This window comes from Apteryx rowi, unplaced genomic scaffold, assembly GCF_003343035.1.
Source record: "Apteryx rowi isolate R43461 unplaced genomic scaffold, aptRow1 scaffold_616, whole genome shotgun sequence".
NCBI lineage: Eukaryota > Metazoa > Chordata > Aves > Apterygiformes > Apterygidae > Apteryx > Apteryx rowi.
This window is the reverse complement of record NW_020450890.1, coordinates 111,110-134,725: the sequence shown is the minus strand read 5'-3', so window position 1 is coordinate 134,725 and position 23,616 is coordinate 111,110. Positions and strand designations below refer to the sequence as shown.

At 37.3% G+C, this 23,616-nt stretch overlaps 1 protein-coding gene across 11 annotated transcripts in view; it reads left to right on the top strand.

Annotated features, from left to right (window-relative positions):
- BDP1 (B double prime 1, subunit of RNA polymerase III transcription initiation factor IIIB) overlaps positions 1 to 22,751 on the top strand; it is a 51,473-nt gene extending 28,722 nt beyond the window's left edge. For 3 of the 11 annotated variants that reach the window (XM_026083830.1, XM_026083824.1, XM_026083823.1), the window contains exons 25-42: positions 38 to 222; positions 1,439 to 1,655; positions 2,905 to 3,110; positions 4,131 to 4,518; positions 6,115 to 6,231; positions 6,531 to 6,567; positions 7,582 to 7,665; positions 8,329 to 8,560; positions 9,269 to 9,426; positions 9,871 to 10,012; positions 10,466 to 10,652; positions 12,090 to 12,150; positions 13,713 to 13,914; positions 14,914 to 15,130; positions 15,982 to 16,024; positions 17,353 to 17,647; positions 19,052 to 19,289; positions 19,997 to 22,442. In XM_026083830.1, the coding sequence (XP_025939615.1) occupies positions 38 to 222; positions 1,439 to 1,655; positions 2,905 to 3,110; positions 4,131 to 4,518; positions 6,115 to 6,231; positions 6,531 to 6,567; positions 7,582 to 7,665; positions 8,329 to 8,560; positions 9,269 to 9,426; positions 9,871 to 10,012; positions 10,466 to 10,652; positions 12,090 to 12,150; positions 13,713 to 13,914; positions 14,914 to 15,130; positions 15,982 to 16,024; positions 17,353 to 17,647; positions 19,052 to 19,289; positions 19,997 to 20,125 (3,138 nt within the window). In that variant the 3' untranslated portion in view covers positions 20,126 to 22,442. Of the gene's footprint in view, positions 1 to 37; positions 223 to 1,438; positions 1,656 to 2,904; positions 3,111 to 4,130; positions 4,519 to 6,114; positions 6,232 to 6,530; positions 6,568 to 7,581; positions 7,666 to 8,328; positions 8,561 to 9,268; positions 9,427 to 9,870; positions 10,013 to 10,465; positions 10,653 to 12,089; positions 12,151 to 13,712; positions 13,915 to 14,885; positions 15,131 to 15,981; positions 16,025 to 17,352; positions 17,648 to 19,051; positions 19,290 to 19,996; positions 22,443 to 22,628 lie in introns of those variants that run through there. The other 8 variants (XM_026083822.1, XM_026083828.1, XM_026083829.1 and 5 more) reach the window with 8 other exon arrangements.
- The last annotated feature ends 865 nt before the right edge of the window (positions 22,752 to 23,616 follow it).

Here is a 23,616-nt window from a genome sequence, read left to right as displayed (position 1 = left end):
GTTTTGTGCTAATATTGTCTTTTTCCCTAAATTTAAGGATGACATGGAAGTATTATTGTCTGTGGGGAATTCAGCTAAGAATGACAGTCCAGAGACAAATACAAGAAGTATGAAGTCAGAAATACTCCCTTCCCCTGAAAAACCACCAGTCTCTCACAAGAGAGAGCAAAAAGAGTGTCTACCTACAGAGACTGTAGAAAGCATTCAGGATACCACAGAGAGGTAAAGTTCCCTGTTGACAAAATAAAAAAAAGCTCTTAAAAACAAAACAAAACAAACTTTATGTATTTATCCAGTTATTTTCATATAGCACTTGCTTTTTGAAGTGTAGGCTGAGCTGTATCAGTTGTATGTGATACCTGCCATGAAGGTCACTAGGTGGCATCCTTATGTAATTTTAAGTATATTTTTAAAGGAATCACAGAATTTCTCAAGACCGTTTTCCACATTAGAAGAGGATATTTTGCAGGTGGGAGTAGGACAGTAGGAGCAAACAGTTAGAGTTCAGCTGTTTGAATTTTTCACTAACACACTCCTAAGGTACGGCAGAGTATGGATGTGGACCCTTGAAAGGAGGACAAGCTCACTTTATGTTACTCTATCTACAGCAGTTCTCAATGAGCTTGTTGTCTTAAATATATTCCCAGTCTTCTCACTTTTCCTTTCCAGCAGGAGAAGTTTATGCAAGGATTTGTTGGAGGGGATGCTTTTTATGTATGTGTAATATGGGGCAGATTGTGCCATTCACTTGTAACAGTTCTGGGCTATGTTATAAGCTACCTTTTGCATAATCTTAACTAATATAGAGCAGCCTAAGATCAACTTATTTTACTATTCTCTAAAATTCTCTTTTTGTTCCTTTCTGTTTCTGAATCTCTGCTTGGGATCTCTTTCATGACTTGTGTTGCAGTCATATCCTAGAGTCTTTGTGCAAGGGTTAATAAGAAAAGAGCCTTACCTTATTGAGTCTTCCTGGCTTCTCTGATGGGGAATTTCCTCAGTCTTGAATTTAAAAGCCCAAGATTTCAATAATCTTACTGATATGAATGTGCCTGAAGAGATGTGAGAATTTCATCCTGTTTAAAAACAGTAGTACCTTGAGCATTGGAATTAGTGAAGATGCTTCCATGGCTGCTTAATTTTTGGGGCCCATGGTGGCATAGTTGAAACTTTCAGCTGTTACTGACTTTATGTTGTTTTACCTGCTTGTCCAAAAGCAAACTGAAAGGTCCATTACTGAAGAAAAGCAAATTATCTCCTTTTTCTGTTGCTCTTTTTTTCCCCTAGTGAGTGGAGTTTAATAGGTAAGTAAAAAAAAATGCAGAACACTTAGGTCAATTTCTGGGTGGAGGTACTAAATATTTATTTGTGAGCCAGGCTTGTACAGTCTATTTAATAGTGCCTGAGCACTAAAATTTAAAATCTTAATATTTGGTAGGTCCAGTGATAAACTAAGTTCTGGAGAAAAAAGTAAATCAAGTGATACAAAACCTTTGCATCAAGTGAGGGACCCCCTCTGGAAGCCAAAGTCAAACCTGWTGAGAGTTACTAGACAGAGAGATCATTCTGAAGAAGGTGGAAGCAGAAATGAAGATGACACTGAGATTAGAAATGCAGAAGAGTGTTTGATGTCAGAAAAAACAGATGTATCAATGGTAAGTGCTGAATGTTTAGTTTGGGCCAATTTATACTTTAATTCTTGTGCTTAACTTCTTAGAACTCATGGTGCATAAACCCAGTATATGTGTGTGAGTAATTAAAGTGCTTCTTTTCTTTTTTAACTTCACCATTGGAAATGATGTTGAATAAATGTACTCAGAATCCAAAAACTGTGAGACTGTTTAATATGTACTGTCTTTCTAAGTTTTACATATACATGGCCAGAAGTCTTCATTAGCATAAAGACATGCTAACCCTGTTACCAACAAATTTAATGTCTGCTATGCATTGAACAATGAAAACTAAGGCAGCTGTCTAATACCAAATACTATGTAAAATCTGTATAAGTATAGTTACAGTTATTGGTATATACCTGAATAGCCTATTCAGACTTCCTTCTTCTTAAATTCCCTCAGCAGACCTGAGCTGGCCCAGACTGCTTCTTTCTGTCTGTAGTTATGGTATCTGAATCAAGTTGTTCCTTATTTTCTAAATGGTTCACTAGAAATTTTCAGTTAATGTATCATTTTTGCCAAGTGCCCATAGTTGATGGAACTGCACCTACTGATGTGTTTTAAAAAATTACATGTTTTGAACAGAATTGTGTAGTGCGTTCAAATGAAAGTTCTACCTCCATCCCAAGCAACTGTTTTGTGAGAAGTGCTCTGTAGGAACTTTGTCAAAGCAAATACTGTAAGCGAGCAAAATTTTGACACTACAGCTCCTGCAGGAGAAGAAGACTCGTGACATGATCCTGCTTAATAGAATGCTGCCTGTGTCCTGCGAAACCTTTCTATTTGGGTTTGAATAATGTTCAAACCCCGTTCTCTAAACTGGGGTAGCTATTTCTTTCTAACTTGTTCCCAGGGCAGAAAACAAATAACTCTTCCCTTCCCTCAAATTGTCCTCTAAATTAATAGGTAGCTTTAGAAAACAGAAGATAGTTCCTCTTTCCAGCTGCTGAAGGGCTACTACTCATGATAAGTTGAGTGAAGACCTGGTCTGTTAATTAGCAGCTCTGGGAATGCAGGTGCCATGAAATGGCATTTTTACTGTAGAGCCTGAAATTAAAGAAAAAGGAGGCTGGGGGGAGGGGGAGGAAGAAGTCTTAATCTAGCAGCAGAGGTGACAATTGGGCATGTGTTCAAGAACCTCAAACTTTGTTTTTTAAATCTGTTTGTCACTAAAACCAGTTTAAAAATATGTTTGGCACTTAACGTGGTAATAATTGTTTCATCTGTTCAGCAAAACTCTAGTAACTTAGTGGAAGCTGCATCCTTCTCAGAGGCTACAAGAAAACATCATTTTACAGACTCTGAAGAAACATCCTGTAAAAGAATCAGGCAAGAAAGTAAATTCCAGTCTCCAGAGATTTCATCAGAGAGTGAGAGTCAGGAAGAAGATTCTCAGCCTTCTGCTTCTCGGGAGAAAATGTCAGATGATCTCACAAGGTAAAACAACTAATTCTGACTTTTAAGCTCAACTGATTTGGTTTTGTTTTGTTTTTAAAATATAATTATTAGCCATAATTCTAAAAATGTTTATAAGCACATACAGGATGTCAGTCCTTGTGTCTCCCATACTTTGGGTGCGCATAGCTATCCCCATGCCTTCTACCTTGTCTGTACTCTCATCAAGCGAGCGCCGCCAGCACTTTCACCAACTCATCCAAAGTTCCTGCTTCTACTTTCTCTTCTCCCTCTGTATCATACCAGTCTTAGCTTCTGGGCCCACCTTGCTAGTACTGTGCCACTGTAGGAGTTCCTGATTTTAAAGGCGAGGACCTTCAAGTACACACGCTGGGGACAAAGGCATTGTGGTAATGTCCTAAATGAAAACTCTGTGCTGGATGCCTCTGCTGCTATGTATTCTTCACTCCCATCTTCCAAGGATGCTGGGTTTTTGGGGGAGATGAGGAATTACTTCTGGTATCCAAAGTGTTCATGCTCCCCACTTTGAGGAGGGAAATGGTAACCAACTGATTCTTGAAAAGACTGCTGTTTGAGAAACATAAGCAGACAAGCAGTTATTGGCTAACGATCCTAATTTCTAGGCATAAGTTGGATGAGCTAAAGTTTCACAATTTGGGGTTCCTAGTGCAGTTTTAATAAAGAACTGGAAATATTCCCCGATATAAAAAGCATGCAACTTCCAAGTCCCTCAAAATGAGAATTAATCCACCTTTTTCAATCAAAGACTTCTGCATCCTGTAAATTGCACTGTGCGACTTTTAACACTCAAACTGTTTAATATGCACATGCTATCAGTACTTTGTACATACATTAAATAATTGGGATTTCTAATGAAATAGTGTCTGGACACATTTTCCTCAAAAAGTAACTTTTGTTAGAATCGCATTGCTGGTCATAGGGATCCTTTCTGTTCAGTGACTTTATATTGATTTGTGGTGTTCCTTTTTTGGAATGTCTTATGTTTCATTGTTTTTAAACATGCTTTGTTCTGTGCTTCAGAAGGCAGTCCAGAAGACTGTCAAAACGGATAGCCTCCAAACGAGTCTTGGAGCTAAGAACTGCTTCTTCTTCTGCATCTGAATGTGAGCCTGATCGCAATGAAAAGGGGAATCAAAGACAAAAAGTTAAACTGAATGTTACTAAAGGCAAAAGTCTGAAATCTGCTCATAGAAGGAAATCTGGGAAAGAGCACAGAAGTTCAAAGACAACCTTGGTGACTCTCCGAGCTTCGCAAGAGGAGGAGGAGGAGGAGGCTGATAACTTTGAGCCAGATGATGAAGATCAATGTTTTGCACCAGAGGAAGTAAACAAAGCTCCTGTGTTTGTTCCTGTAGGTCTTCGATCTCCAAAACCTGTTCCTGTTCAGATAGAGGAAACCATGGAGGAGGTATGATGTTGCTGTGTTGTGCATGTGTACTTTTGTTTTGATTGTTTAAACACATGCTTTTCTTGTAACTGCGTCTCTGGATGCTTGTTTCCCCCCCCCCCCCCTTAGTTTAATTCATTAAGAATGGCATTGACAGTAGTAAGGATGCTTAGTTGAAACACGTACTTGATTTTGAACAAAATGCTCCATTAGTCTAAGGTCTAGTTCATGTTATGAACGGTAAAGCTCTGCAGGGTGTTCGCTGGTTTACTTACTGGGATTGGATGTAGGCACAAGCTCCTGTGTTCACTGCATGTTTTGAGGCCCAAGATAGAACAAATAGAGCACTTCAACTCTACATTTGAATGTTAGGAAATGAGGGAGATGTTTCGGGGGCGTGTGTGTGTGTGTGTGTGTGTGTGTGTGTTCTTCCCCTCCTTCCTCCCATTTCCCGATCAAGAAACTTCCCAATCAAGAATCACTTCTCAGTCAAGAAACTTAACTGCCTTACAGCCTTACATAGCATTATATACTGTGTGCAAGTGACAAAAAAAAAAAAAAAAAGCAATTAGCTCTAGGTAAAAGAGCAAGAGAATTGAAAGCTCAGTCAAAGCACCAAGGGAAACTTTAAAACAATGACAGAAAAGCTGTTGCAGGGAGATCTCTGCTCATTCCCTTCATCCTGAAGATTTGGAATATATTAAGTGTGGGGATGATGTTCAAATTACTTGGTTTAACACACAGGAGCCATCAGGGTAAGGGATGTGATTAGATACCTGAGAACTCAGCTGTCAGACTTAAGCAGGTCAGTGCAAAGTACCTGTGAAAATGCAAGCCTTTGAAAACTACCCAAATTGAGCAGTGTTTTTCATAAGAATATCATCGGCAGTAGTGTAACCTTTCTGTCAAATTTCGAGTCCTTGAATTTCTGAAATGTGAAGTGACTGAAGTTCTCAATGGAGAGACAGTGTTAAAGAGGAAAGGAATACAGGCAAAACTTTATATAAAAAATTCTCTGTATATATACATTATATATATTTATTTTTTTCTATGTATATGTATATAAATTTCTTTACATATTCACATAGATATGAGTATATGTATATACACATACATATATTAAAAAAATTCACTGTGTACAGATATGTACAGATAAAATTTTGCTACATACATACATGATGTAGGCTCTGTGTGTGTGCGCGTGTGTGTGTATTTTCCCTAAACTTAGTTTGGAAGGCTGAACTGCTTTTTTTCTGAAGACTTAAAAAGCAGAAAAAGTGAGAAAACGAACAAAACCTTTTTGAGGTAAATAACCAGCATGAAAGAGATCAGCCAAAAAGCTTAGTTCAGTAGAATAATAAGCAACTAGAAATAAGGTCCTATGGCTGTCTGCTTCCAACTACAGTACTACGCGTTATACCTCCAGTTCATATAATTCCTTCCTTCTCAAGTCACGTGGTATGTACTATAGAACTTAATTTTTGGGAGGGAATCCCATTAAATGTTCAAGATCTGGTAAATGTATATGGGCTCCAAAACTTGTATTCATCAAATTTTCTTTTGGGGCTCATGAACCGAAATACTTTTTAATTTTTTTTAATTAAATTATTTTTACAGCTGGAAATATCTGTGAATGTCCCAGATGTACAGGTGGTTACTGATGTTGAAAGTCTGTCTCACATGTCTGTCCAGCCAGTGATGCAGAGGCAGGAAAATATGAACACCTCGCCAGCTGTAAGAATGTCTCTTTTTCTGGCTTTGTAGCAGATACAAAACTACATGGCCGGTGTCAGTTTACTATGCCTGCTTATAACAGTATAGCTTAACAGACTCTTAACTGTCCCTCACAGATATGAGGGACACAGATACAGGAAAACTGTATAAATAAAATTGTCAATCTGTAAAACACCATTTTGAAGCCAGAGTAGCCTTTGGGCAGAGAATTTACTGGTAATCGTTGTATTAAAATTGCAGACCTGTTTTATATATAACTTTGATATGTTTTTTTTTCTTTTTTTTTTCTTTTCATTAAGGGAGCAAACATTCCTGAAAATCCAGAAGAGGACAAAGGTAGATATGAAGTAAACTTGTTTGTGTCTTGCTCATTGACTTATTATCAATATGTAGGTATTCTTGATAGAAGTTTGAAAGTTCATATATTTTAACACAGCCATGCTCGTGAGATTTGGGATGCATTAATGTTTTGGAGGAGCCTTAAACCAGTTCTTCCTTACTGTTCTCTGTCAGTTTGATCAACCAAGCACTGCAAGGCTGTTTCTCAGGATCAAAATGTGCCTTTTCCATGTCCCTAGTATCAGTTTTACATGGTTAGCTGTGTGAGGAGAAGAGGAAACTTTGCAAGTGCTTACAGCATTCACTTGATGTGTGACTGAACGGTACAAAGAATGGGTAGATTCATAGCTTCATCGTTGCCATCTCTATAGTCTCTGACTATAATATCTTAAACTGGTAAGATAGCATGTGCGAGAAGGAAAACGGTTATCATAGTCTTCCAGAAGCAAATAGTCTTTTCATATGAGATAGGTTACAAACCCTGACTGATGTATTACTTTTTAGAGTAGCTTTCATTTTGAAATTTAAATATGCTCTCAGTTTTGCTAAGAAGCAGATGAAATTGAGTGGGTTACTGTCTCATTTGGAGGAGGGGAAACCTCCTTTTTCCTGCTCATCTATTTCATTACATTAGGTTTGGAAGATGAAAATGTTTTGTTTTATATGACCAGTTAGCGAGTGGTAGGTGAAGGGAGATATTCTGGGTAGAGATTAAGAGTCAGGAGTCTAAACTGCTGATCAACACTAAAGGTATGGATGCCTTTGACTAAACTGTTTCTCTTTCTATTTCATTAATGGGATTAGTGATGCTGCTTAATGTTTCTACAATAGTTTGGATTTAGTGGATGAGAATTGCTGTCTGTCTCCAAGTATCTTGATCCATGAAAGGCAACTATTTAAAAATATGTACTTCACTGTACTGATGATGTCAAATGCTTTTTGAATGTGGATAAGTGAATTTAATGGTAAATATGCTTGTGATTTTTAACCCGTGTGCGAACAATTTTGTAGGAATTAATGATGGAAGCACTGAAGCTGCCATGACTTTACTTGCAATGGGTGATCCAACGTTCCAGTTAAAAATAAACACTGAAGGTATGATCCGATTTTATGGGACAAAGCCTTCCTTGTACTTCATGGGTTTGTCTAAGGAGGAATGAACAGGGGCTACAAAGCTGCTTCTACATGCTGCTGTGCAAGGAGGTCAAGAGTCTCTTCTACATTTAGCCCTGCTGAGTTGTAACACATAGGCTAGGCAATGCTGCCTGGCTGGGAAAAGTGAGGCACCGTTTTGGATGCTGCCAGCTGCAGCACTTTGCTACAAAGATGTTTCTGGGAGCTCTTTTAGGAAAGGACGTGTTTGAATTAGTCTGTGTTGGTCACATAAATCAGGCAAAAGAGAAGAACCAAGCTTAAATGTCCGTAATTGTTGGTGGTATTTTCTGGTCTGTAGCCTGAAAAATATTCCCCCCCCCCCCCAATTAGCTATAATCTGAATTTACCAGTTTTTAGTCTAGTTTTTGACTGACAGTTTAATTAGAATTTAGAATTGTCTTTCATGGGTGAATATTAATCTCTGCCTCCTTACTACCAAAAACTGTGACCTTAAGGCTGCATTTCCCTGGGATTGAAATTTACATCTTTGGAGAAAGCAGATTTTATCAAATGAAGTTTGATCATCTGTAAACGGTTCTATACAGTTACAAAACCTGAGTCTTTTTAATTACGCTTTTCTGTCTTGTTTATTGTTCTAACCAGAACGGACACAGATGTTACCTGCTCAAGATGATTTACACATGGCCGATAACCTTGTGACCCGTACTTATTCAGAACAAAGCGTAATTTCTTGTCAGTATTTACTTTCTTCCCCTACTTCTAACAAGGAACTGTTCCCTTCTGAGGATGGAAGCAACATTAATCTAGAGCTCCAAAGCACTGGCACAGGAACAGGTGGCGAAGAATATTTTGAGAAAAATGCTGCAGAGACCAGGTTAAATTACTACCTTAATTACTTTAGAGAGGGAGATCCTCTGACACTGCTTACCTTTAACAGGTTCTTTCTGGCATGTTTCTTGAATTTCAGGCATCTTGCTTTAGTGAAGGTTTCTCAGCTTGTGTAATTTGCTATGTAATCTGGAAAAGCCCTCTTGACTTTCCTTACCACTTTTATGAGATGTTGACATGTAATTTGGGGAATTTGGCTGGGGGGAGGGGAGTGTTAGAACTTGGTTCATGTGGATTACTGTTACTTTACTAAGCTCATTTTCTGAAAGTACTGAACAACTAATCAGGCCAAGGCATATTGCTTAAATGTCACTGCTGCCATGGGCTCTGATTAGAGCAAATGGATGTCAAGGAACTGGTTGAGTTGCTGTCATTTTCTCTTGTGTTTTTTTTAGTTTTGTTTAAAAAAAATTAGTAAATTTTGAAAGAGCTTGATGGAACACTTTTTCAGAAAAACTGGGTTCACTGCTTGAACAAACTGTCATATTATACCCCTCTGAAAAAGTATAATCAAAGATCTTTTGCTTTGAGTTTTGTGGTTCTTTTATTATATTATTAACCAGAATTTACCACCTCTGTTCCACATCTCCCATCTGTTGTGTGTGGAGTGATCTTTGCTGAAAATACTAATTTCATTGCACTGCTGTCAGAATCAAGAATTATATCGATGGTATTTTCCTTTTTACCTTTGCAGTGATAGCTCCGTGCCTTTGGTGAACAGTATAAGACTGACAAGAGGTAGACTCCTGAAGCCTGAGCCAGACTTCAGAGAATTGAGGTCAAATAAGAACGTTATTCAGAAGCCTGTTAATACAAATATACTTGTGGAAGAGCTAGAGCAAGTTCAAAGTGGTAAGCCTGTCTCTTATCCTAAGGTTTTAAAAATGGTTTCTGATGATAAATTCACATTTGTTCCTGAAATAAAACTAAATTAAAATCAATCTCCACTTTCTATTCGTGTTCACAGATGATGCATCACCATTGTAACAGCAGGGTATCCATTTATGGTATAGCTTTATATATAAATATACCTTTCATTATAAAATTAAATAAAATCTGCATAGAGACTTTTCTGTGCAGGTCTTAAATTACCTGGAAAGCCCTTAAGTTACGGGGATGGCCATGGCAGAAATAGTACAATACGGTATACTTTTTTTCCTTTCATTAATGTCTTTCTCCTCCATATATATGTTTTTACATACATATACATACATACACACACACACAAAATGTATGTATGTATATATATGTGTATATRTTATATATATATTTATATATTTGTTTTAAAATCTTTAGAGGCCACAGTTCTGAGGGGTGCTGCAGAAATGCAGAAGGTGGAACTAGAACAGGTCAGACCAGCTGTGGGTGATTCTTTAGATCTTCACGATTTTGCAACTGGAAGTACAGAACTTGTCAAGCAAGTAGACAAAACAGAGAGGTAGGAAGAAATTGTCAATTTACATTGAATGTATTCCTGAATTTCTTAAAATATGCCGCTGAAGTGCATGGGTAGTACATGCCTATGATGGAAACTGTATGCCTGCAGCAATGGTGTGTGTTAATGCATACAGATTTACGGTATAGACTGTTTTGTTTTTAAGGTTTTAAGCTCTCTTGCATGTTGTCATACAGCTTTTGGAAGTAAAATGTTAACTTATGTTTGCTGTTTCAGTTCTTAGTAATCGCCTTGCTACTTAATTGTGTCTTGTCAAACTGCATCTGAAAGGAAATGTTAAAGATGTAGTCACAGAGAAACAGAGCACCTCTTCAAAAACTAATTCTCTGTGACTATGTAAGCTTAATATTAAATAAATACTTATACAGAATTTATTCCATGTCACAGGATGATATGCTTAGTTAGTTTCAAATTAACTATATATATATCTTTCAGAACAGAAAAAGAGATGAGAAACGCTTGTGGAACTTCAGGGGAATTAAAAGCTCTAACTGCATCACCAAAACCTGAGGCTTCTGAACTGGGACAAGAGCTTTATCCAAATCAAAGTTCTGTGGATGGACTTCCTGAGCAAAATCCTAGTCCTGCTGAGCACAATCTGTATACAATCAACTTGACTCAGGTAAAGAACTTAATTTTACTGCAGTCTAGAGGTGCCCAGTTTCCGAAACTCTGTATGGGAAGAGGTTCTCAGTGCAAATGTACTCACTCACCCATTTTACAGACCTGGTACTTCAGCTGGTGAATGAAACCTCTATTTTTTGTATAGGCATAGTTAAACTTAATCATTCGGGTGAACCCCATCTTCTCAAGCCTCGGTTTATAGCATTTCAGGGCTGTAAGTGATATATGCTAACAAAATTTTGAAGAATTTTTTTAAAGAGTTTTGATGGAAGAAGTTACTCATTTATTTATTTATTTGGTCTGACCTCGTACAGTTATATTTGTTTGGTTAGAATGTCACTACTGTCTTTGCATTTTCATGGTCAACTTCTTTTGCTTTGCTTAAAACAAACTTTTTTTTCTTTAAAACAAACCTTGGCAAAACTAGATTTTAATTCTCATATTAAAATTGGTTAGCGTATAACAAAATATCCCTCTAGAAGATCTTTTTTTTTTTTTTAAAGTATTTGGGATTTAGCTGTTAAATATATTCTAGTCTGAAAATGGCATTTTGAGTATCCAAGAATCTTAAGGTCCTAACTCTTCTACCTGTGACTATTTATTCCTTCTCACTTTTACTGTGCTCTTTCCCACTTATTTCAAAACTCAACTAAGAGTTTTAACATATCTTGTTTGTCCATGATAATACATGTATTTCCATTTCCATCCATTGCTTTGCAGTGGTTTGTGTATCCCTGCTCTAGTATAAATGAGAAGCCTCTTGTTTCTTCATGAGAGAKAGGTTCATTTTCCCTCAGGTTTTCTAGTGTTGCCTGAGATCAGGGTCTGTACAGTTATCATGGAACAGCTAATGGGTGGTAGCTTGTTTTCCCCGGTGCAATCTGTTGATGTGTCAAGGCTACTCTCAACTTAAAACAAGGTACAAGAATGAATTTGCTGGAGACAAGACTGCCACTCAGTGTGAGAGGAGGCAACTTTCAATGTTAGTGTGGTTTTTTAATTTTTTTAATTAGCAGTGTTCTGTGCCGTGAAAGGGAAGGGATAGATTAGTTGCAGAGGTTGGAATTTTTCTTCTGGCACTCAGTGGTTTTTGTAATAGTTGGGGGAATTTGTGTTCTTAGCACTACTGAGCAATTTATTGTGTGAGTCAGCTCTGACAGAACTGTACTGTAGGAAGCATAATTTTTTTTCAACAAACCATCAACAGAGGCAATGAGCTGCATATAAATGATATAAAAGTACTGTCCAAGTGTTTCTTGTCAGGCTGGTATCCTTCAACCTAGAATAGCCAGAAGTAAAAGTTGACAAATTGTGATGATGATGATACTAGATTTTTCTGGCTCTCCAGCATTTGACATAATTTGTTTCTTTCCTGTTTTCTAGAGTTACTTCTCAGATCTCTTAACTTGTTTTATTGCAAATGTTTTATTTCCAGAACGAAGCATGTGTTCAGGATTTTCAACAGCAATATATAAGCAGCACAGAAGAGACTTCAGGTATAACGTAGTAATATTCAAAGTTAACAAAATTTGACATTTGTGCATCTTGTGATCACACAAAGATGAATCAAAAAAAAAAATGTTTTCATTGACATGATTTAAAACAGTCTACTTCATTGGCATTCCACTGTGGGTCATTTTTGTTATTCTCATTGCTAACCTCCACTTATCTTCATTTCATTGAAACAAACTAGACTTGGTAGCTTTTTGAATGGTACCTCATTAAGTTCAAAAATCAGTGGAAGAGAAACTTCTTGCTCTTTCCTCCCTGTTGTGAGCTCCTGCTGCTTACCTTGTGCTGGCTTCAGCGCTTGTTAGACCTCTGTGAGCCTCTAGCTCACTAATCTGTCAGAAGYTGAAGGTGGGGCAGCAGGGGGAGAGAAAGAACCTGTGTAGTTTTCCACAGGCTTAGTGATCTGTAGTGGCTAATGAAAGTGTCTAGTGAGTGCCAGTGGTGTAGCTGTGTGGGTAGGAAGGTAGGACTGTGAATATGGAGCAGGAAAAAATGAGAAACAGGGAAAGAAATGGGAGAAAGAAACCAGACCTCCCTTTTCAGGTGTAACAAGTCAGCAAATCAGTTCCTAATTAATTAAATGTGATGAAAGGTACCAAGATGATAGCTGCTTTTACATAAAACAAGTTGAAATGGAGGTGGCTTGGAACCAATATTCCACTAAGGGATGGGAAAATCACTGTGTCAGAAGCCCAAAATACCTGCTTTAAATGGAAACTGCAATCTTCCTGCCAAAGGTGCAACTTCTGGGGATGTGTGAAAGGCAGGGCTAGTTTTCTTCCAGGTTGTCTGTTGTTATGCTCAGTTGTTGCAAGGGTCTTAGGAAAGAGCTTCTTAAATCATCTTTAGGTAAAGAACCAGAGTGAGTTCAGGTTGGAATAACAGCTTTAAATCAGCAAAAAATGAGAGCTGTTTTAGCTAATTGAGCAGCACTGTGGCTTTCTGTCTTTTGAATAGAACTTTAAAAATATTATCTCCTTAAATTCATTCTAACAGATGGAGATTGGCAGTTAGCTGTTAATGTCCATCTGTTGGCTAAATTATGTATACTTCTCATTTATTAAATTGATGACTATGCTTCTCTGTTGGTCCTCTTCTGCAAATCAACAGTAAGGGAAAAAGAACCTTGGGATTATTGACAAAACAGCAGACTCCTACCACTTTGAAGAAGTGACTCTTAACACCTGGCAATAGCAATTAGAGGGCCATTTGACCACTGTTACACAAACTTATTTAAACTGCGAGTTGTTTGTTAATGCTAGAACACCCATTTTAAAAAGCTTGATTCCTACCAAGCATTCTTACTCTGCATTTTGAATGATAATTGGGACTCTACTGCACTGGGCCACAGTGGGTGGTGATTGGTATCTCCTCTAAGAAGAAAGGAAGCATATTGTCTCCAGGATGTTCCCAGTCCCCTTTTCCCTTGAAAAATGAGCACTTAATCTCTAGTTGCTGTACGTGGTGTGGGCATAAAAAAAAGTGAACAATGTAATTTTTAAACTTGAATGATAGACTTTTCTTATTTATTTATTTCCCTGAAAAGTTACAGTAGTGAATGATGATCATAGTAGATGTCCAGAGGAGGAACAGACATTCATTTTAACATTGGTGGAAATCCCAGCTGACTCAAGAGAATATGATGATGCGTCTGCTTTGCTGGAACAAACTTCGGAACCATTGCTACCAGCCCCGATACTCATCAGCCCAATCAATGCAAGTGGAACAAGCGTGACTGGAGTGGAGAGGTAAATGATTTACTCTTGAGCATCTTAGGTGAAACATTTTCTGTGAACCTTGGATTCTTCTTTGAGAAGTTTTAATGTGTAACATTAGAACTTATGCACATGAAAACTTCTTAGAAGAAGAAATGCAAGGGAAAAAAGACCAGTCGTTGTAGTAGACTGGGCAGAGACTTAAAAAGCAAGTGAAATGTGTTCCAGTCAGATTTGAGAAAGATCTCATCGGTGGTTTAAAGCTATAGTATTTTAGTTAGCTGGGATTTTGGTGGCAACCTTAACTTTGGTTTCAATTTACCCTTTAGTGCAAGTCTTCCTTTTTAGTAGAAGTTATATGTCCAGTCTATTAATGCAAGTTCTATTCTCGGATCAAAACTGTGGGCGTGATGTAATTCCACACCATTGTGGAGGACCTTGCCCTGTTACCTCAGAAGTCCTTCTCTTAGTTATTAAAAGAACAGGTCTTTAAGAGTGAATCTTGGCCACGCAGTGTAAGAATTCTAGCTCCTGTGGGAGCTATTGATGATAGGCAGAATTACTGATAGGCAGAGTTAGAGTACATTTACTGTTTCACTGAACCCTACTGCTTTACCTGTTTTCCCTAATCTCTGCTGCTTCCCTATATTTTTCACTCTCTTAAGTTCATATGGTGGGGAGGGGAAATGAAGACTAAGCTGCACATGTAAGTAGTACTTTATTGTAGGATTACCTAGGGTAGTTAACCCATTGGCATATTTTTATACTTTATGAACATACAAAGTGGGGTTCAAATAGAACAGTTTCTAAAGTAATTAGATCTGAGTATGAGTAAAAAAAATTCAGTTCTCTAACTCATCTTAAGATAGTGCAGCAAAATGCTTCTTGATGGTAAATGGTGCATTTAAAGTTAATATTTGCAGTAAGAAAGAATATCACCAAAGATCCATGTCTAATTGTCATACAGAAATCTTTTACAAGSTAAATTTTGGCTTATTTTACAGTCACAATAATGTCTTTATATATAAACAGCATTGGATCCTTAACAACTGCAGTTGATGAACTTGCTGCATCTTTAGATAGCAATATGGAAACCAAACAACTACAGAGTGCATCAGTAGATCCCATTCCAAATTTGGTGCAGACAACTCAAAAAAGGTCAGCTGCTGAACTTGAAGAGAATGATTTTCCTCCTGCCAAGAAAACCCTCTCTACTTTAGCAGAAGGTAACTTGGAAAGCACTTACAAGGTGAGAAAATAGTTTTTATGTATAGTGTAGATGCACAACATGTGATGGAGTATTTTAACTATGTCCCTTGCTTAAAAATACACTGTCTGCTTTGAAAATTGACATCCACAGATTGCTCATTTTGAACCATAGAACAGTTTTTGGGCTGTTGGTTTTGCGGGGGGGAATTTTAGGCTCTTTCTTGATTAGGCTTCCCAATTGACATGCTTGTAATATGTCCGTTTGGTTCCTTCACCACAGGCTTTCTGACAGTGATGTTGCAGGAGGGGGAAGCTCTAGATATGTACTGGATGACTGGCAGACTGTCTAGAGTCACTGAGTGATACTATGATTCCTAGTGGAATCTGTTACAGGAAGAAGTTCTTAGATGTGTTCCTGCCTTTTTTTTTTTTTTTTTAAACGTAATAGTCATTAGTCTAAAACAACAAGCTGCAAATAAAAACTGGCCAGCCTGTTTCCAGCTTCCCTCTGTGCTTTCTGAATGCGACCAAGCTTACAGAATTGACTGCCATTTATTTTTTGTAAGTAGGCTAAGATTTTGTAGTGTGTGTGAGGGAATGGGTGATAATTCCCCCCACACGACTGAGGGAGCTTCTCTGGAAAGGATTGGATAACACATTCCTCTTCCTTTTCTGACCTCTCATCTTCCTGTCTTGAGTCATCTGTCATGAAAACACCTTGAAAAGCCTGCTCAGGAAGTGACTTAAGTGATGCCTGATAATCTAGCGAAGATGTTTTCCTCTGTATCACTCCTGTTCTTAGAACTGTGCATGCATGATGTGAGTTTTTGTCAACTTTCACTGTCTCTTGAATGGTGAGAGGAGTAACTTACTTTTTTTTTTTTAATGCAGGATTATTCAACTAAATCCACAAATTCTCCAAGGAGAGCTGCTGGTAGGTAAATTTAAACTTGTAGAAATGGAGTATAATGCATAGAAACGCATAGTACATCACAGTTTAATACTGGCTGTCATTTTGCTGAATAGCCCTGCCTATGCTAATTTAGCATTAGAGTAGAAAAGAATTTTCCCCTCATACCACCATTTTGTGTGTTCTGCCATAAACTAGGTACATTGGATTGCATATCTGAAAAATCTCTTGGCTATTAAATTAATGATGGCAAAAGCACTGGCGTAGTTAGTCTACTCACGGATTTCAGGTGTCTATTTACTTGAAAGAAGAAAAAAAAAAAAACCTACATAAGAAACAACCCCCCCCACCAACCTAATAATGACAACCATAAATAGAGAATTTAGCTCATAGGAGGGCTTTCTGAAGTGCAGAAATAACTTGTTAATTGACGGATCTGGAAAGGAATTTTGTTTTGATCATATTCATTTAGTATCTACAAACAAATGCACCTCTTACATTTCAGTCTCTGAATTATTTATGTCAGTCTCATTTGCACTGAATGTTCTTAGAAGAGTTGGAACTTTTATACTTAAATACCAGTAAAATTTATCCAGCTTTTTAAGCAAGATAAATTTTAAACATCATCTAGGAAAGATTTTTGGACCAAGCATGGTATTTTCTTACATGAAGAAAAATGCTTAAATATAAGTATATATATTTTCTTTTTATATATACAGACATATATATGGATAAATATGTATATATACACACTTTTTTTATTTTCTATAGAGCTATGAATTGAAAATATTAACTGTTTTTTAACCACAGTATACCAAAATATGTTGTTTATTTTATTTCATATTTGTCTTTTGAAAATACATACACAATGGAGTTCTTTGAAAGCTTATCTGCCTCTGAAGGCAGGGGCTAGCCAGTATTCTTGACAATATGATCTTCAGTGATTTGTGCCTGTGAAGGCTTTGGAGAACTATTTTTTGATCCTTACTTTAAAGAGAAATTGTGGAAGCTTAAGCAGCCAGATGACTGGACCAAGCTCTGTGGTGTGTTGTAAAGGGTTGGTGGACTGTAAAACCACACTTTAACTTTTCCCCATAACATCTGTGAGATCTCAGGGACTTTAAAAGTAAACCTTGAACTTTAAACTCCTAGTTATGCTTTAAAAAAACAATCCCCTCACCCCCTCCAAAAAAAAAGTCCAACAAAAAAACCCACAACACCCCTGCACAAACTGAACAAAAAGCTCTGCCCTTCTCTTGTAATGGTGTAAGCCATCTTAACCTATCTTTTGGACTGTTATTACTGAGCATAAACAGTTGAAGTCCTTGAATTACTCTCAACTCTTCTTACAGGGAATCTTCTTGAAAAAGCAGGAGTTTCAGTAAAGAAAAAGGTACTTACCTCTGCATTTGTGTCCGAGTCTGCAACACTGCTAGTTGAAAGAAGCCAATCTGAGACTTTGCAGAATTCAGGGACAGCATCACTTGGAAATTCAACATCCAAACAGGAAGAGGAAGCGATATTTAGGCTAACCTCTGAGAGAAAAGCAGAAATAAGTGGACAAAGAAAACTGGTGGATGTGCATGAATCTGGACAGTTGGAGCACACTGGAAGCGTAGCTGCATCTTCAAAAACTCCATTACTCAGGTATTTATGGAATAAGGTTTTGTCGGCCTTTTCTGTTTAGAGACCTTGTTTCCATATTGAGTTTTTGATGTCTTTTTTCCACTTAGTATTGCAAGAAGGACAGTATCCTTGTTTGTGACCTACACAGATGAGAATTATAGTGTCTATCCTCTTCAGCAAATTAGAAAGGATCAAACTGTCTGCTTTGAAATTTGAAGTATGTTAGTTATTAAATRAGCAGATTGACCAAGGGACACTACTGATCTGTGGTGTGTTTGTTTAGACACTGACAGATGCCTCTTGTGAGGCAGACATCCATTGGCTATGATATGGATTTAGGATAACTGTTCTTTTCCTTAGCTCAGTTTAATACTATAATATATGTATATCTGTCCACTTGTTTTGATTTTTGTCCTTCTGTCAGTAAGATTTGTTATTGGTATAGTACTCAGTATACTGGATTTTTAGGACTAACTTAAGATGTGTCATTTCCCTGAAGGAGTTACAATTTTAACAGCTCAGAGGATATTTCTTTCATCTTTCTGTCYGTCTGTATGTCTATTTGGATGTATTTTTTTAATTTAGCTTTCCCCCTTCCCTCTAGTGTTTCGAGTTCCTGCTCTCTGTTGCTGTTCTGTTCACTGGTTTTGGTTGTGGTGTTGCCCTGCTGTCCTGATCCTGTTATYTGCACCTTCTTTTTCATTGTACTTCTGTGACTACCAAAATTGTCCTATTTGTACCTGGGATAGCCATAGTAACCGGGTAATAATGCATGAACATTGAGAATCCTTGCCTCAAAGATTACTTCCCAGGTTGTAAACTCTTAACAATGTGAAAAATAACCTTTGATACTGTCTGCACCTCCCTCACAAATGTGACTACTTTCCAGTTTCTGTACATCATACAACAATGTACTTGTTCCTGAATAGGATGATGTCCATAGACTGAAAGCCTGCAGCAGAGAGTCTTCCTTCTGGTGTCTAGGACAGTTTTGTGTGGTTCCATCCTTGACTGAGGAGTCCTTTTCTGTTGATTACAAGAAGGAAGCTCTTTTTAGGTCTTTCCTTAGGAATATGTCCCTTGCACTGGAATCTCTCTGAAGACCCAGGGAGCTTGTTATAGGCTCTGTCTTAGTAGCGAATGGTAGGTTCCTGTTGTCAGGGTTGGAGGCTGTTGAGAGCTTCTGTAACTCTTCAGAAAACTCTTCCTGTGCCAGAATGTTCAGTAATACAAAAGCTTTTCTCAAAATAAAATATTTTGGGTTTGTGTCTTATTATTTTTAWTTAATTAATTAATTAATTTAATTATTTTGCATCTGAGGTATTTGCTGCTTGTTGTATAATGAATTGGACTCCTGTAACACTGTTTACATCTTGCTTTGTGGAGCAATGCTTATGACATTCTGACTGTATTTGTTTTGAATAGGGGTGGTCGAAAACCATTGGGATTTTTATCTTTAATTTGCAAAAAAAGTAGTTCTGAATCTGCAGAGGATACCAAAGGGAATAGAGGGAAGGTTCAGAAACCTCGGATAGTGACCCCAAAGCGAAGTCTAAAAAAACCTACTTTGTCCAATGAGGATGGTGGGGAGTTCTGTTCCCTTCCCTCTACAAGCACATCATCTGTGGAGTGTGAGAACATAGCTGCTGATGCTGCAGTTAAGGTATGTGTTTACTTTTGAACGTCCTTCCATTTTTGAGATGTGAAGAGCAGTGGAGTYGTCATTTTGGGAGTGTTTAGGTAGGCGTGTAGTGTTCCAAGTTTTGAGAGCAGTATCTGCTCCGGTGGATATAACCCTGACCTGTGCATGCCTAGGAAACTTATAAAGGAGTTGAGTTGTTTTTTCTGTTCATATATATTTATTAATGTTTGATTTCCGTGACAGCTGTGGGCCATTTTTCTATTGTTACTTTAGCAGAAGTTGCACAAGATTTTTGCATCCATCCAACTTCTGTGATGCTGTGAGGGCTTCTCCTGGAATCTGTGCTTATGTGCACGGGTCCAAGATTGGTATCCTGTGAAGCTCTGTGTCTTGGAATTAATTGGTAGTAATGGTTCTCAGGTTTAACCAAAACCCATGCCAATTCAGTGAAGTCAAACAATGGGGAATGATTGTTGCCCAGTATATGGCTTATCCTAAAATATTAATCAGTTTTCCCTGAGGAAGTATTCCTAGTCTCAACAGAGAAGAGGGGGGCAGTCTGCTTGTTTTCCATTTTCAGTAAATTCTGAAGTTTGTATCTGACCTTCTTGTCTAAATGGAAGTTCAAGAATGTGCGTGTGTGTATAAAGTGTGTGTGTGTGTGTGTGTGTGTATATGAACACAAACAGGTCAAGGCTGTTAAGAGCAGCCTTTTCTTTTTCTTACAGGTTCCCAGTAACGAGCAACCTGAGAAGCCATCCCTTTCTGCTAAAGATCAAGAGAAGGAAGAAGAGCCAACCAGGATCTCTGAGTATTTTTTCAGTGACATCTTTATGGAAGTGGATGATTCAGAATAGCAAAATGGCTTTATAAAATCCTGGATCCAAAAGTGTAATGCAACAACAAATAGTATTTAGAAAAGTTCTTATTTGTTCTACCATTATGTCAAACTTATTATCAGCCAAGCTGTTGTTATAAGCTTTAGTAAAGACGAAATTCCCTCAGAAGCTACCTGGATGTTTTAAAAATATTGACATAACCTAAACCACTACATTGATGTCACTGGACCAGAGCAGCTGGCTTATGTTTTGACTTGTTCAGATGCTGCTGGTGGGCGTGTGATTATCTTCCAGAAAAGTGCAATGAGTAAATGCTTATTCTTGTGACAGTATCCCTTTGAATCATAATGCTAAAGCTTGTGATACTGGTTTTAAAAGTTCTTTGCTTCTTTTTGTGAAGTATCCTGTTAGAAGGAGGACTGAGCTTTTTATATATATATATAGTGTAATCTCTGTAGATCAAGAAGGAAATTCTGCAAGTATAGTCCAGTAAATACATAGATATGTTCAGCATTGCCACCTATTTTTATTGGCATCTCTGAATTATGTATTTTTGTAATTAAGAAGTCTCACATAAATTGAAAGAGCCTAACTTGAAAAGCCAAATGGTTTTAACTCCTTAAAAATGTATAAAGAGAAACATGGAAAACGTGTATTTAACTTATTAAAAGATGCTGTACTAAGTTAATCTTTCCAACTATCTTATTTGAGGGGGAGGAAGAGATTAACATTTCCCAATCTAAATGCTAATTTCCTTCTAAATTAAATATGTTGAAAACAAGGAACTAAATGCCATTTCTGTTCCTTGGTATTATATGTAGGTGTATATGTCTCTGCTGACTTCCGAAGAGTTCCACTTGTGTGAAGTAGCACAAACAGAGCTGTATCTAATCCTTGACTATAAAATGAGGATGCTTTGAGGATTTACTGCTTTGAAGCAGTTACATTTGCATAGTTTTCTGTATGTTTCATGTCCACCTATACTGTAACTTACTATAAAATTCTGCTGTAGCTTTAGATTTTAGTCTAATTTTTCACTTGCATAGTAACAAGATTCCCTTGATGAGATAAAAAAGTTCACAAAGTCTAAAAGTCGGGTGGTCATTGAAAGATTGAATATACATTCTCAAAGTCTTTATTACCTGAAGTAAGTTTGTAGATTTAAGAAGTCTAAATTTTTCTCCTGTTGCTTAATACCAGCAGGTATTTTTGCAAAACAGTGGTCTGTTATGAAAGAGAAACTGATGTTTAAATTGTATTGTTATGCTCTCCAGAAACCTATCCTCAGTTTCAAACTGGAAAGTAATTTTCATAGCAAATATTTTCATATAAGTATCTAGTTAATATTGAAATATTTGAAGCTTGAGAGCGTTTGCCTTTTCAGAAGTTATTGGCAAGGCTTCTAAAGAAGCCTTTAAAACTTTGAGTAAGGGAAAAATGCACAGAAAAACTACTATAAATTAGTACATTAGGAGGCCTCTGTCAACCAAATGTCACAAGCAGCTGTATTTTCTTGAGATGATGAAAAAGGGACTAAAATTCCCAGAATAAAGTAACTTGCTTGAAAGCATACTGTCCAAAAAAAACCCCAACGACAACAGTTTCTGTTCAGACAGTATCTTGTGTTCTGCTTATTCCATTTAACTTGAAATGTTTATCTAAATATCATCTTACTGTAAACATTATGAAATAGATTAATGTATACATAAAGCTCCTTGTATTGTATATCTTGTAGATACCATTTCATGTATGTAGGTGTTTATTTCCTGTTACATGTGGCATGTTTAAATCACTTGCACTGATATAGTCTGAAGATTTGAGGGGGGAGAAGGCTATAATGTGCCCTAAGTACTTTCTAAGCTGATAGCCATTCTACATTTAGCTGCCTACATTTTAGCTTGCATTCAAATTACAAGGCAAAAATAAGAATTATTTCATAACTAAGATTTAAGGTGCCTTATCTGTCCTGTTGATTGGGGCTGGTCTTCCCTCCCCTCCCTGCACCCCTCCCCCCCACCCCCAGGACAGCAAACCATGTGCACTTTGTTATAGGACACTCTTTTTTAAAAAACAAAACAAGAGCAAATTTAATTGAAATAGAGATAAAACAACTTGTGTTCTGTTTGGATATGTAAGCCTTATAATGGTGAAGGATGGAAGAAAAGAATTGTGAAATCTCAATGCTTATTTAGTTTATTGGTTTTTTTATGAAGGTATGGCACAGGAGTGCTTTGCTTAGAGTTGTCTGACGTGTATAATCACGTATAAGCTTTCTGTTTCAAAGAAAGCAGTCRTATTCTACATGTAAATTATGTGAATAAATTATTTTATATTACCTGTGGTTCCATTTGTTTGAATATCTATTGCAATTTTTAAATGCTCGTATGTATATGAGTTAACAGAAATGTTTCTAAAGAAAAGTGAAGGGGTAAGGTTTTGACTATAGAGCTAAGTGTTGCAATGCTGGTTGTATGGTGATAACAGATGAATACACTTTAACTTTTTTTTTTTTTAAACGTAGTGCCTAACTTAGTATCAAACTTCCCAATGTTACCTGTATGTAGAAACTACAGCCTTGTGTAAAACCAAAGAAAAACTGGAATGCCAGAAAACAGCAAAGCTTTGAAAGGAAGAAGCAGCTCAAGCAAATAGAATTTTTTAAAAATCTGCCAATATTACCATAATCTTTCAACAGTTCTGCAGGTAATGAAGAAAACCCTCCATACTTCTAAAAAATATTTAGGGGTTTTCTGGCTGTACTAGAACTGTTACTATGTAATCCTGTCTGAGAAGTGTACAAAAATTCCTTTTAAATACAGTATTTATGATATATTTAGCACTGATATTCCATATAGTGAAATAGAGAACTCATAAAAGGACAGAGTGCACAGTTCTTGTGTATTTATGCATCTATATAAACTACAAGGCTTTTTACATTTTATCGGGTTTAATTATCAAAGTAATAGCTGTTTTTTTTAATTTGAAAATTCTCAGTTCTGGAATACCTTTTTTCGTATTTCTTGCTGTTACATCTGTGCTATCACTGTTATTTCCATAGCAACACAACTTGTGGGGTAGGTTGCCTCAAGAGGCTGCAGAGAACCTTAAAAAAAACCCCAAATGGTTTGCTGCCATGTATGACCCTTCTGTAACTTAGTGTAGTAAGCAAGCTTAAGGGACAGGGATAGAGGGGAAGGCTTATGCAATGGCAGTTTCACTCTAATGTATGCACTTATGAACCACCCCTCTTACCACAGGGCATGTGACAGCAAATACACTGGAAAACAACGGAGAGAGCAATTTCCAGTCTGCAGTGCAAATTCTAAGAGTCGCTTATCAATTCTGGTTKGATAGCAGTAACTATATTTCTTACAGCGACTTTGCATGTTTTTCCTCTGCCTGCTCGTTAAGCACTTCTGCCTGCCTCGAGGCAAGTTAGGAAAGCCGTGCGGGGGCAGGACCGGGCAGGGCGGGCTGGCTGCCCCGGGCCGCGTCCCTCTGCCGTGCGG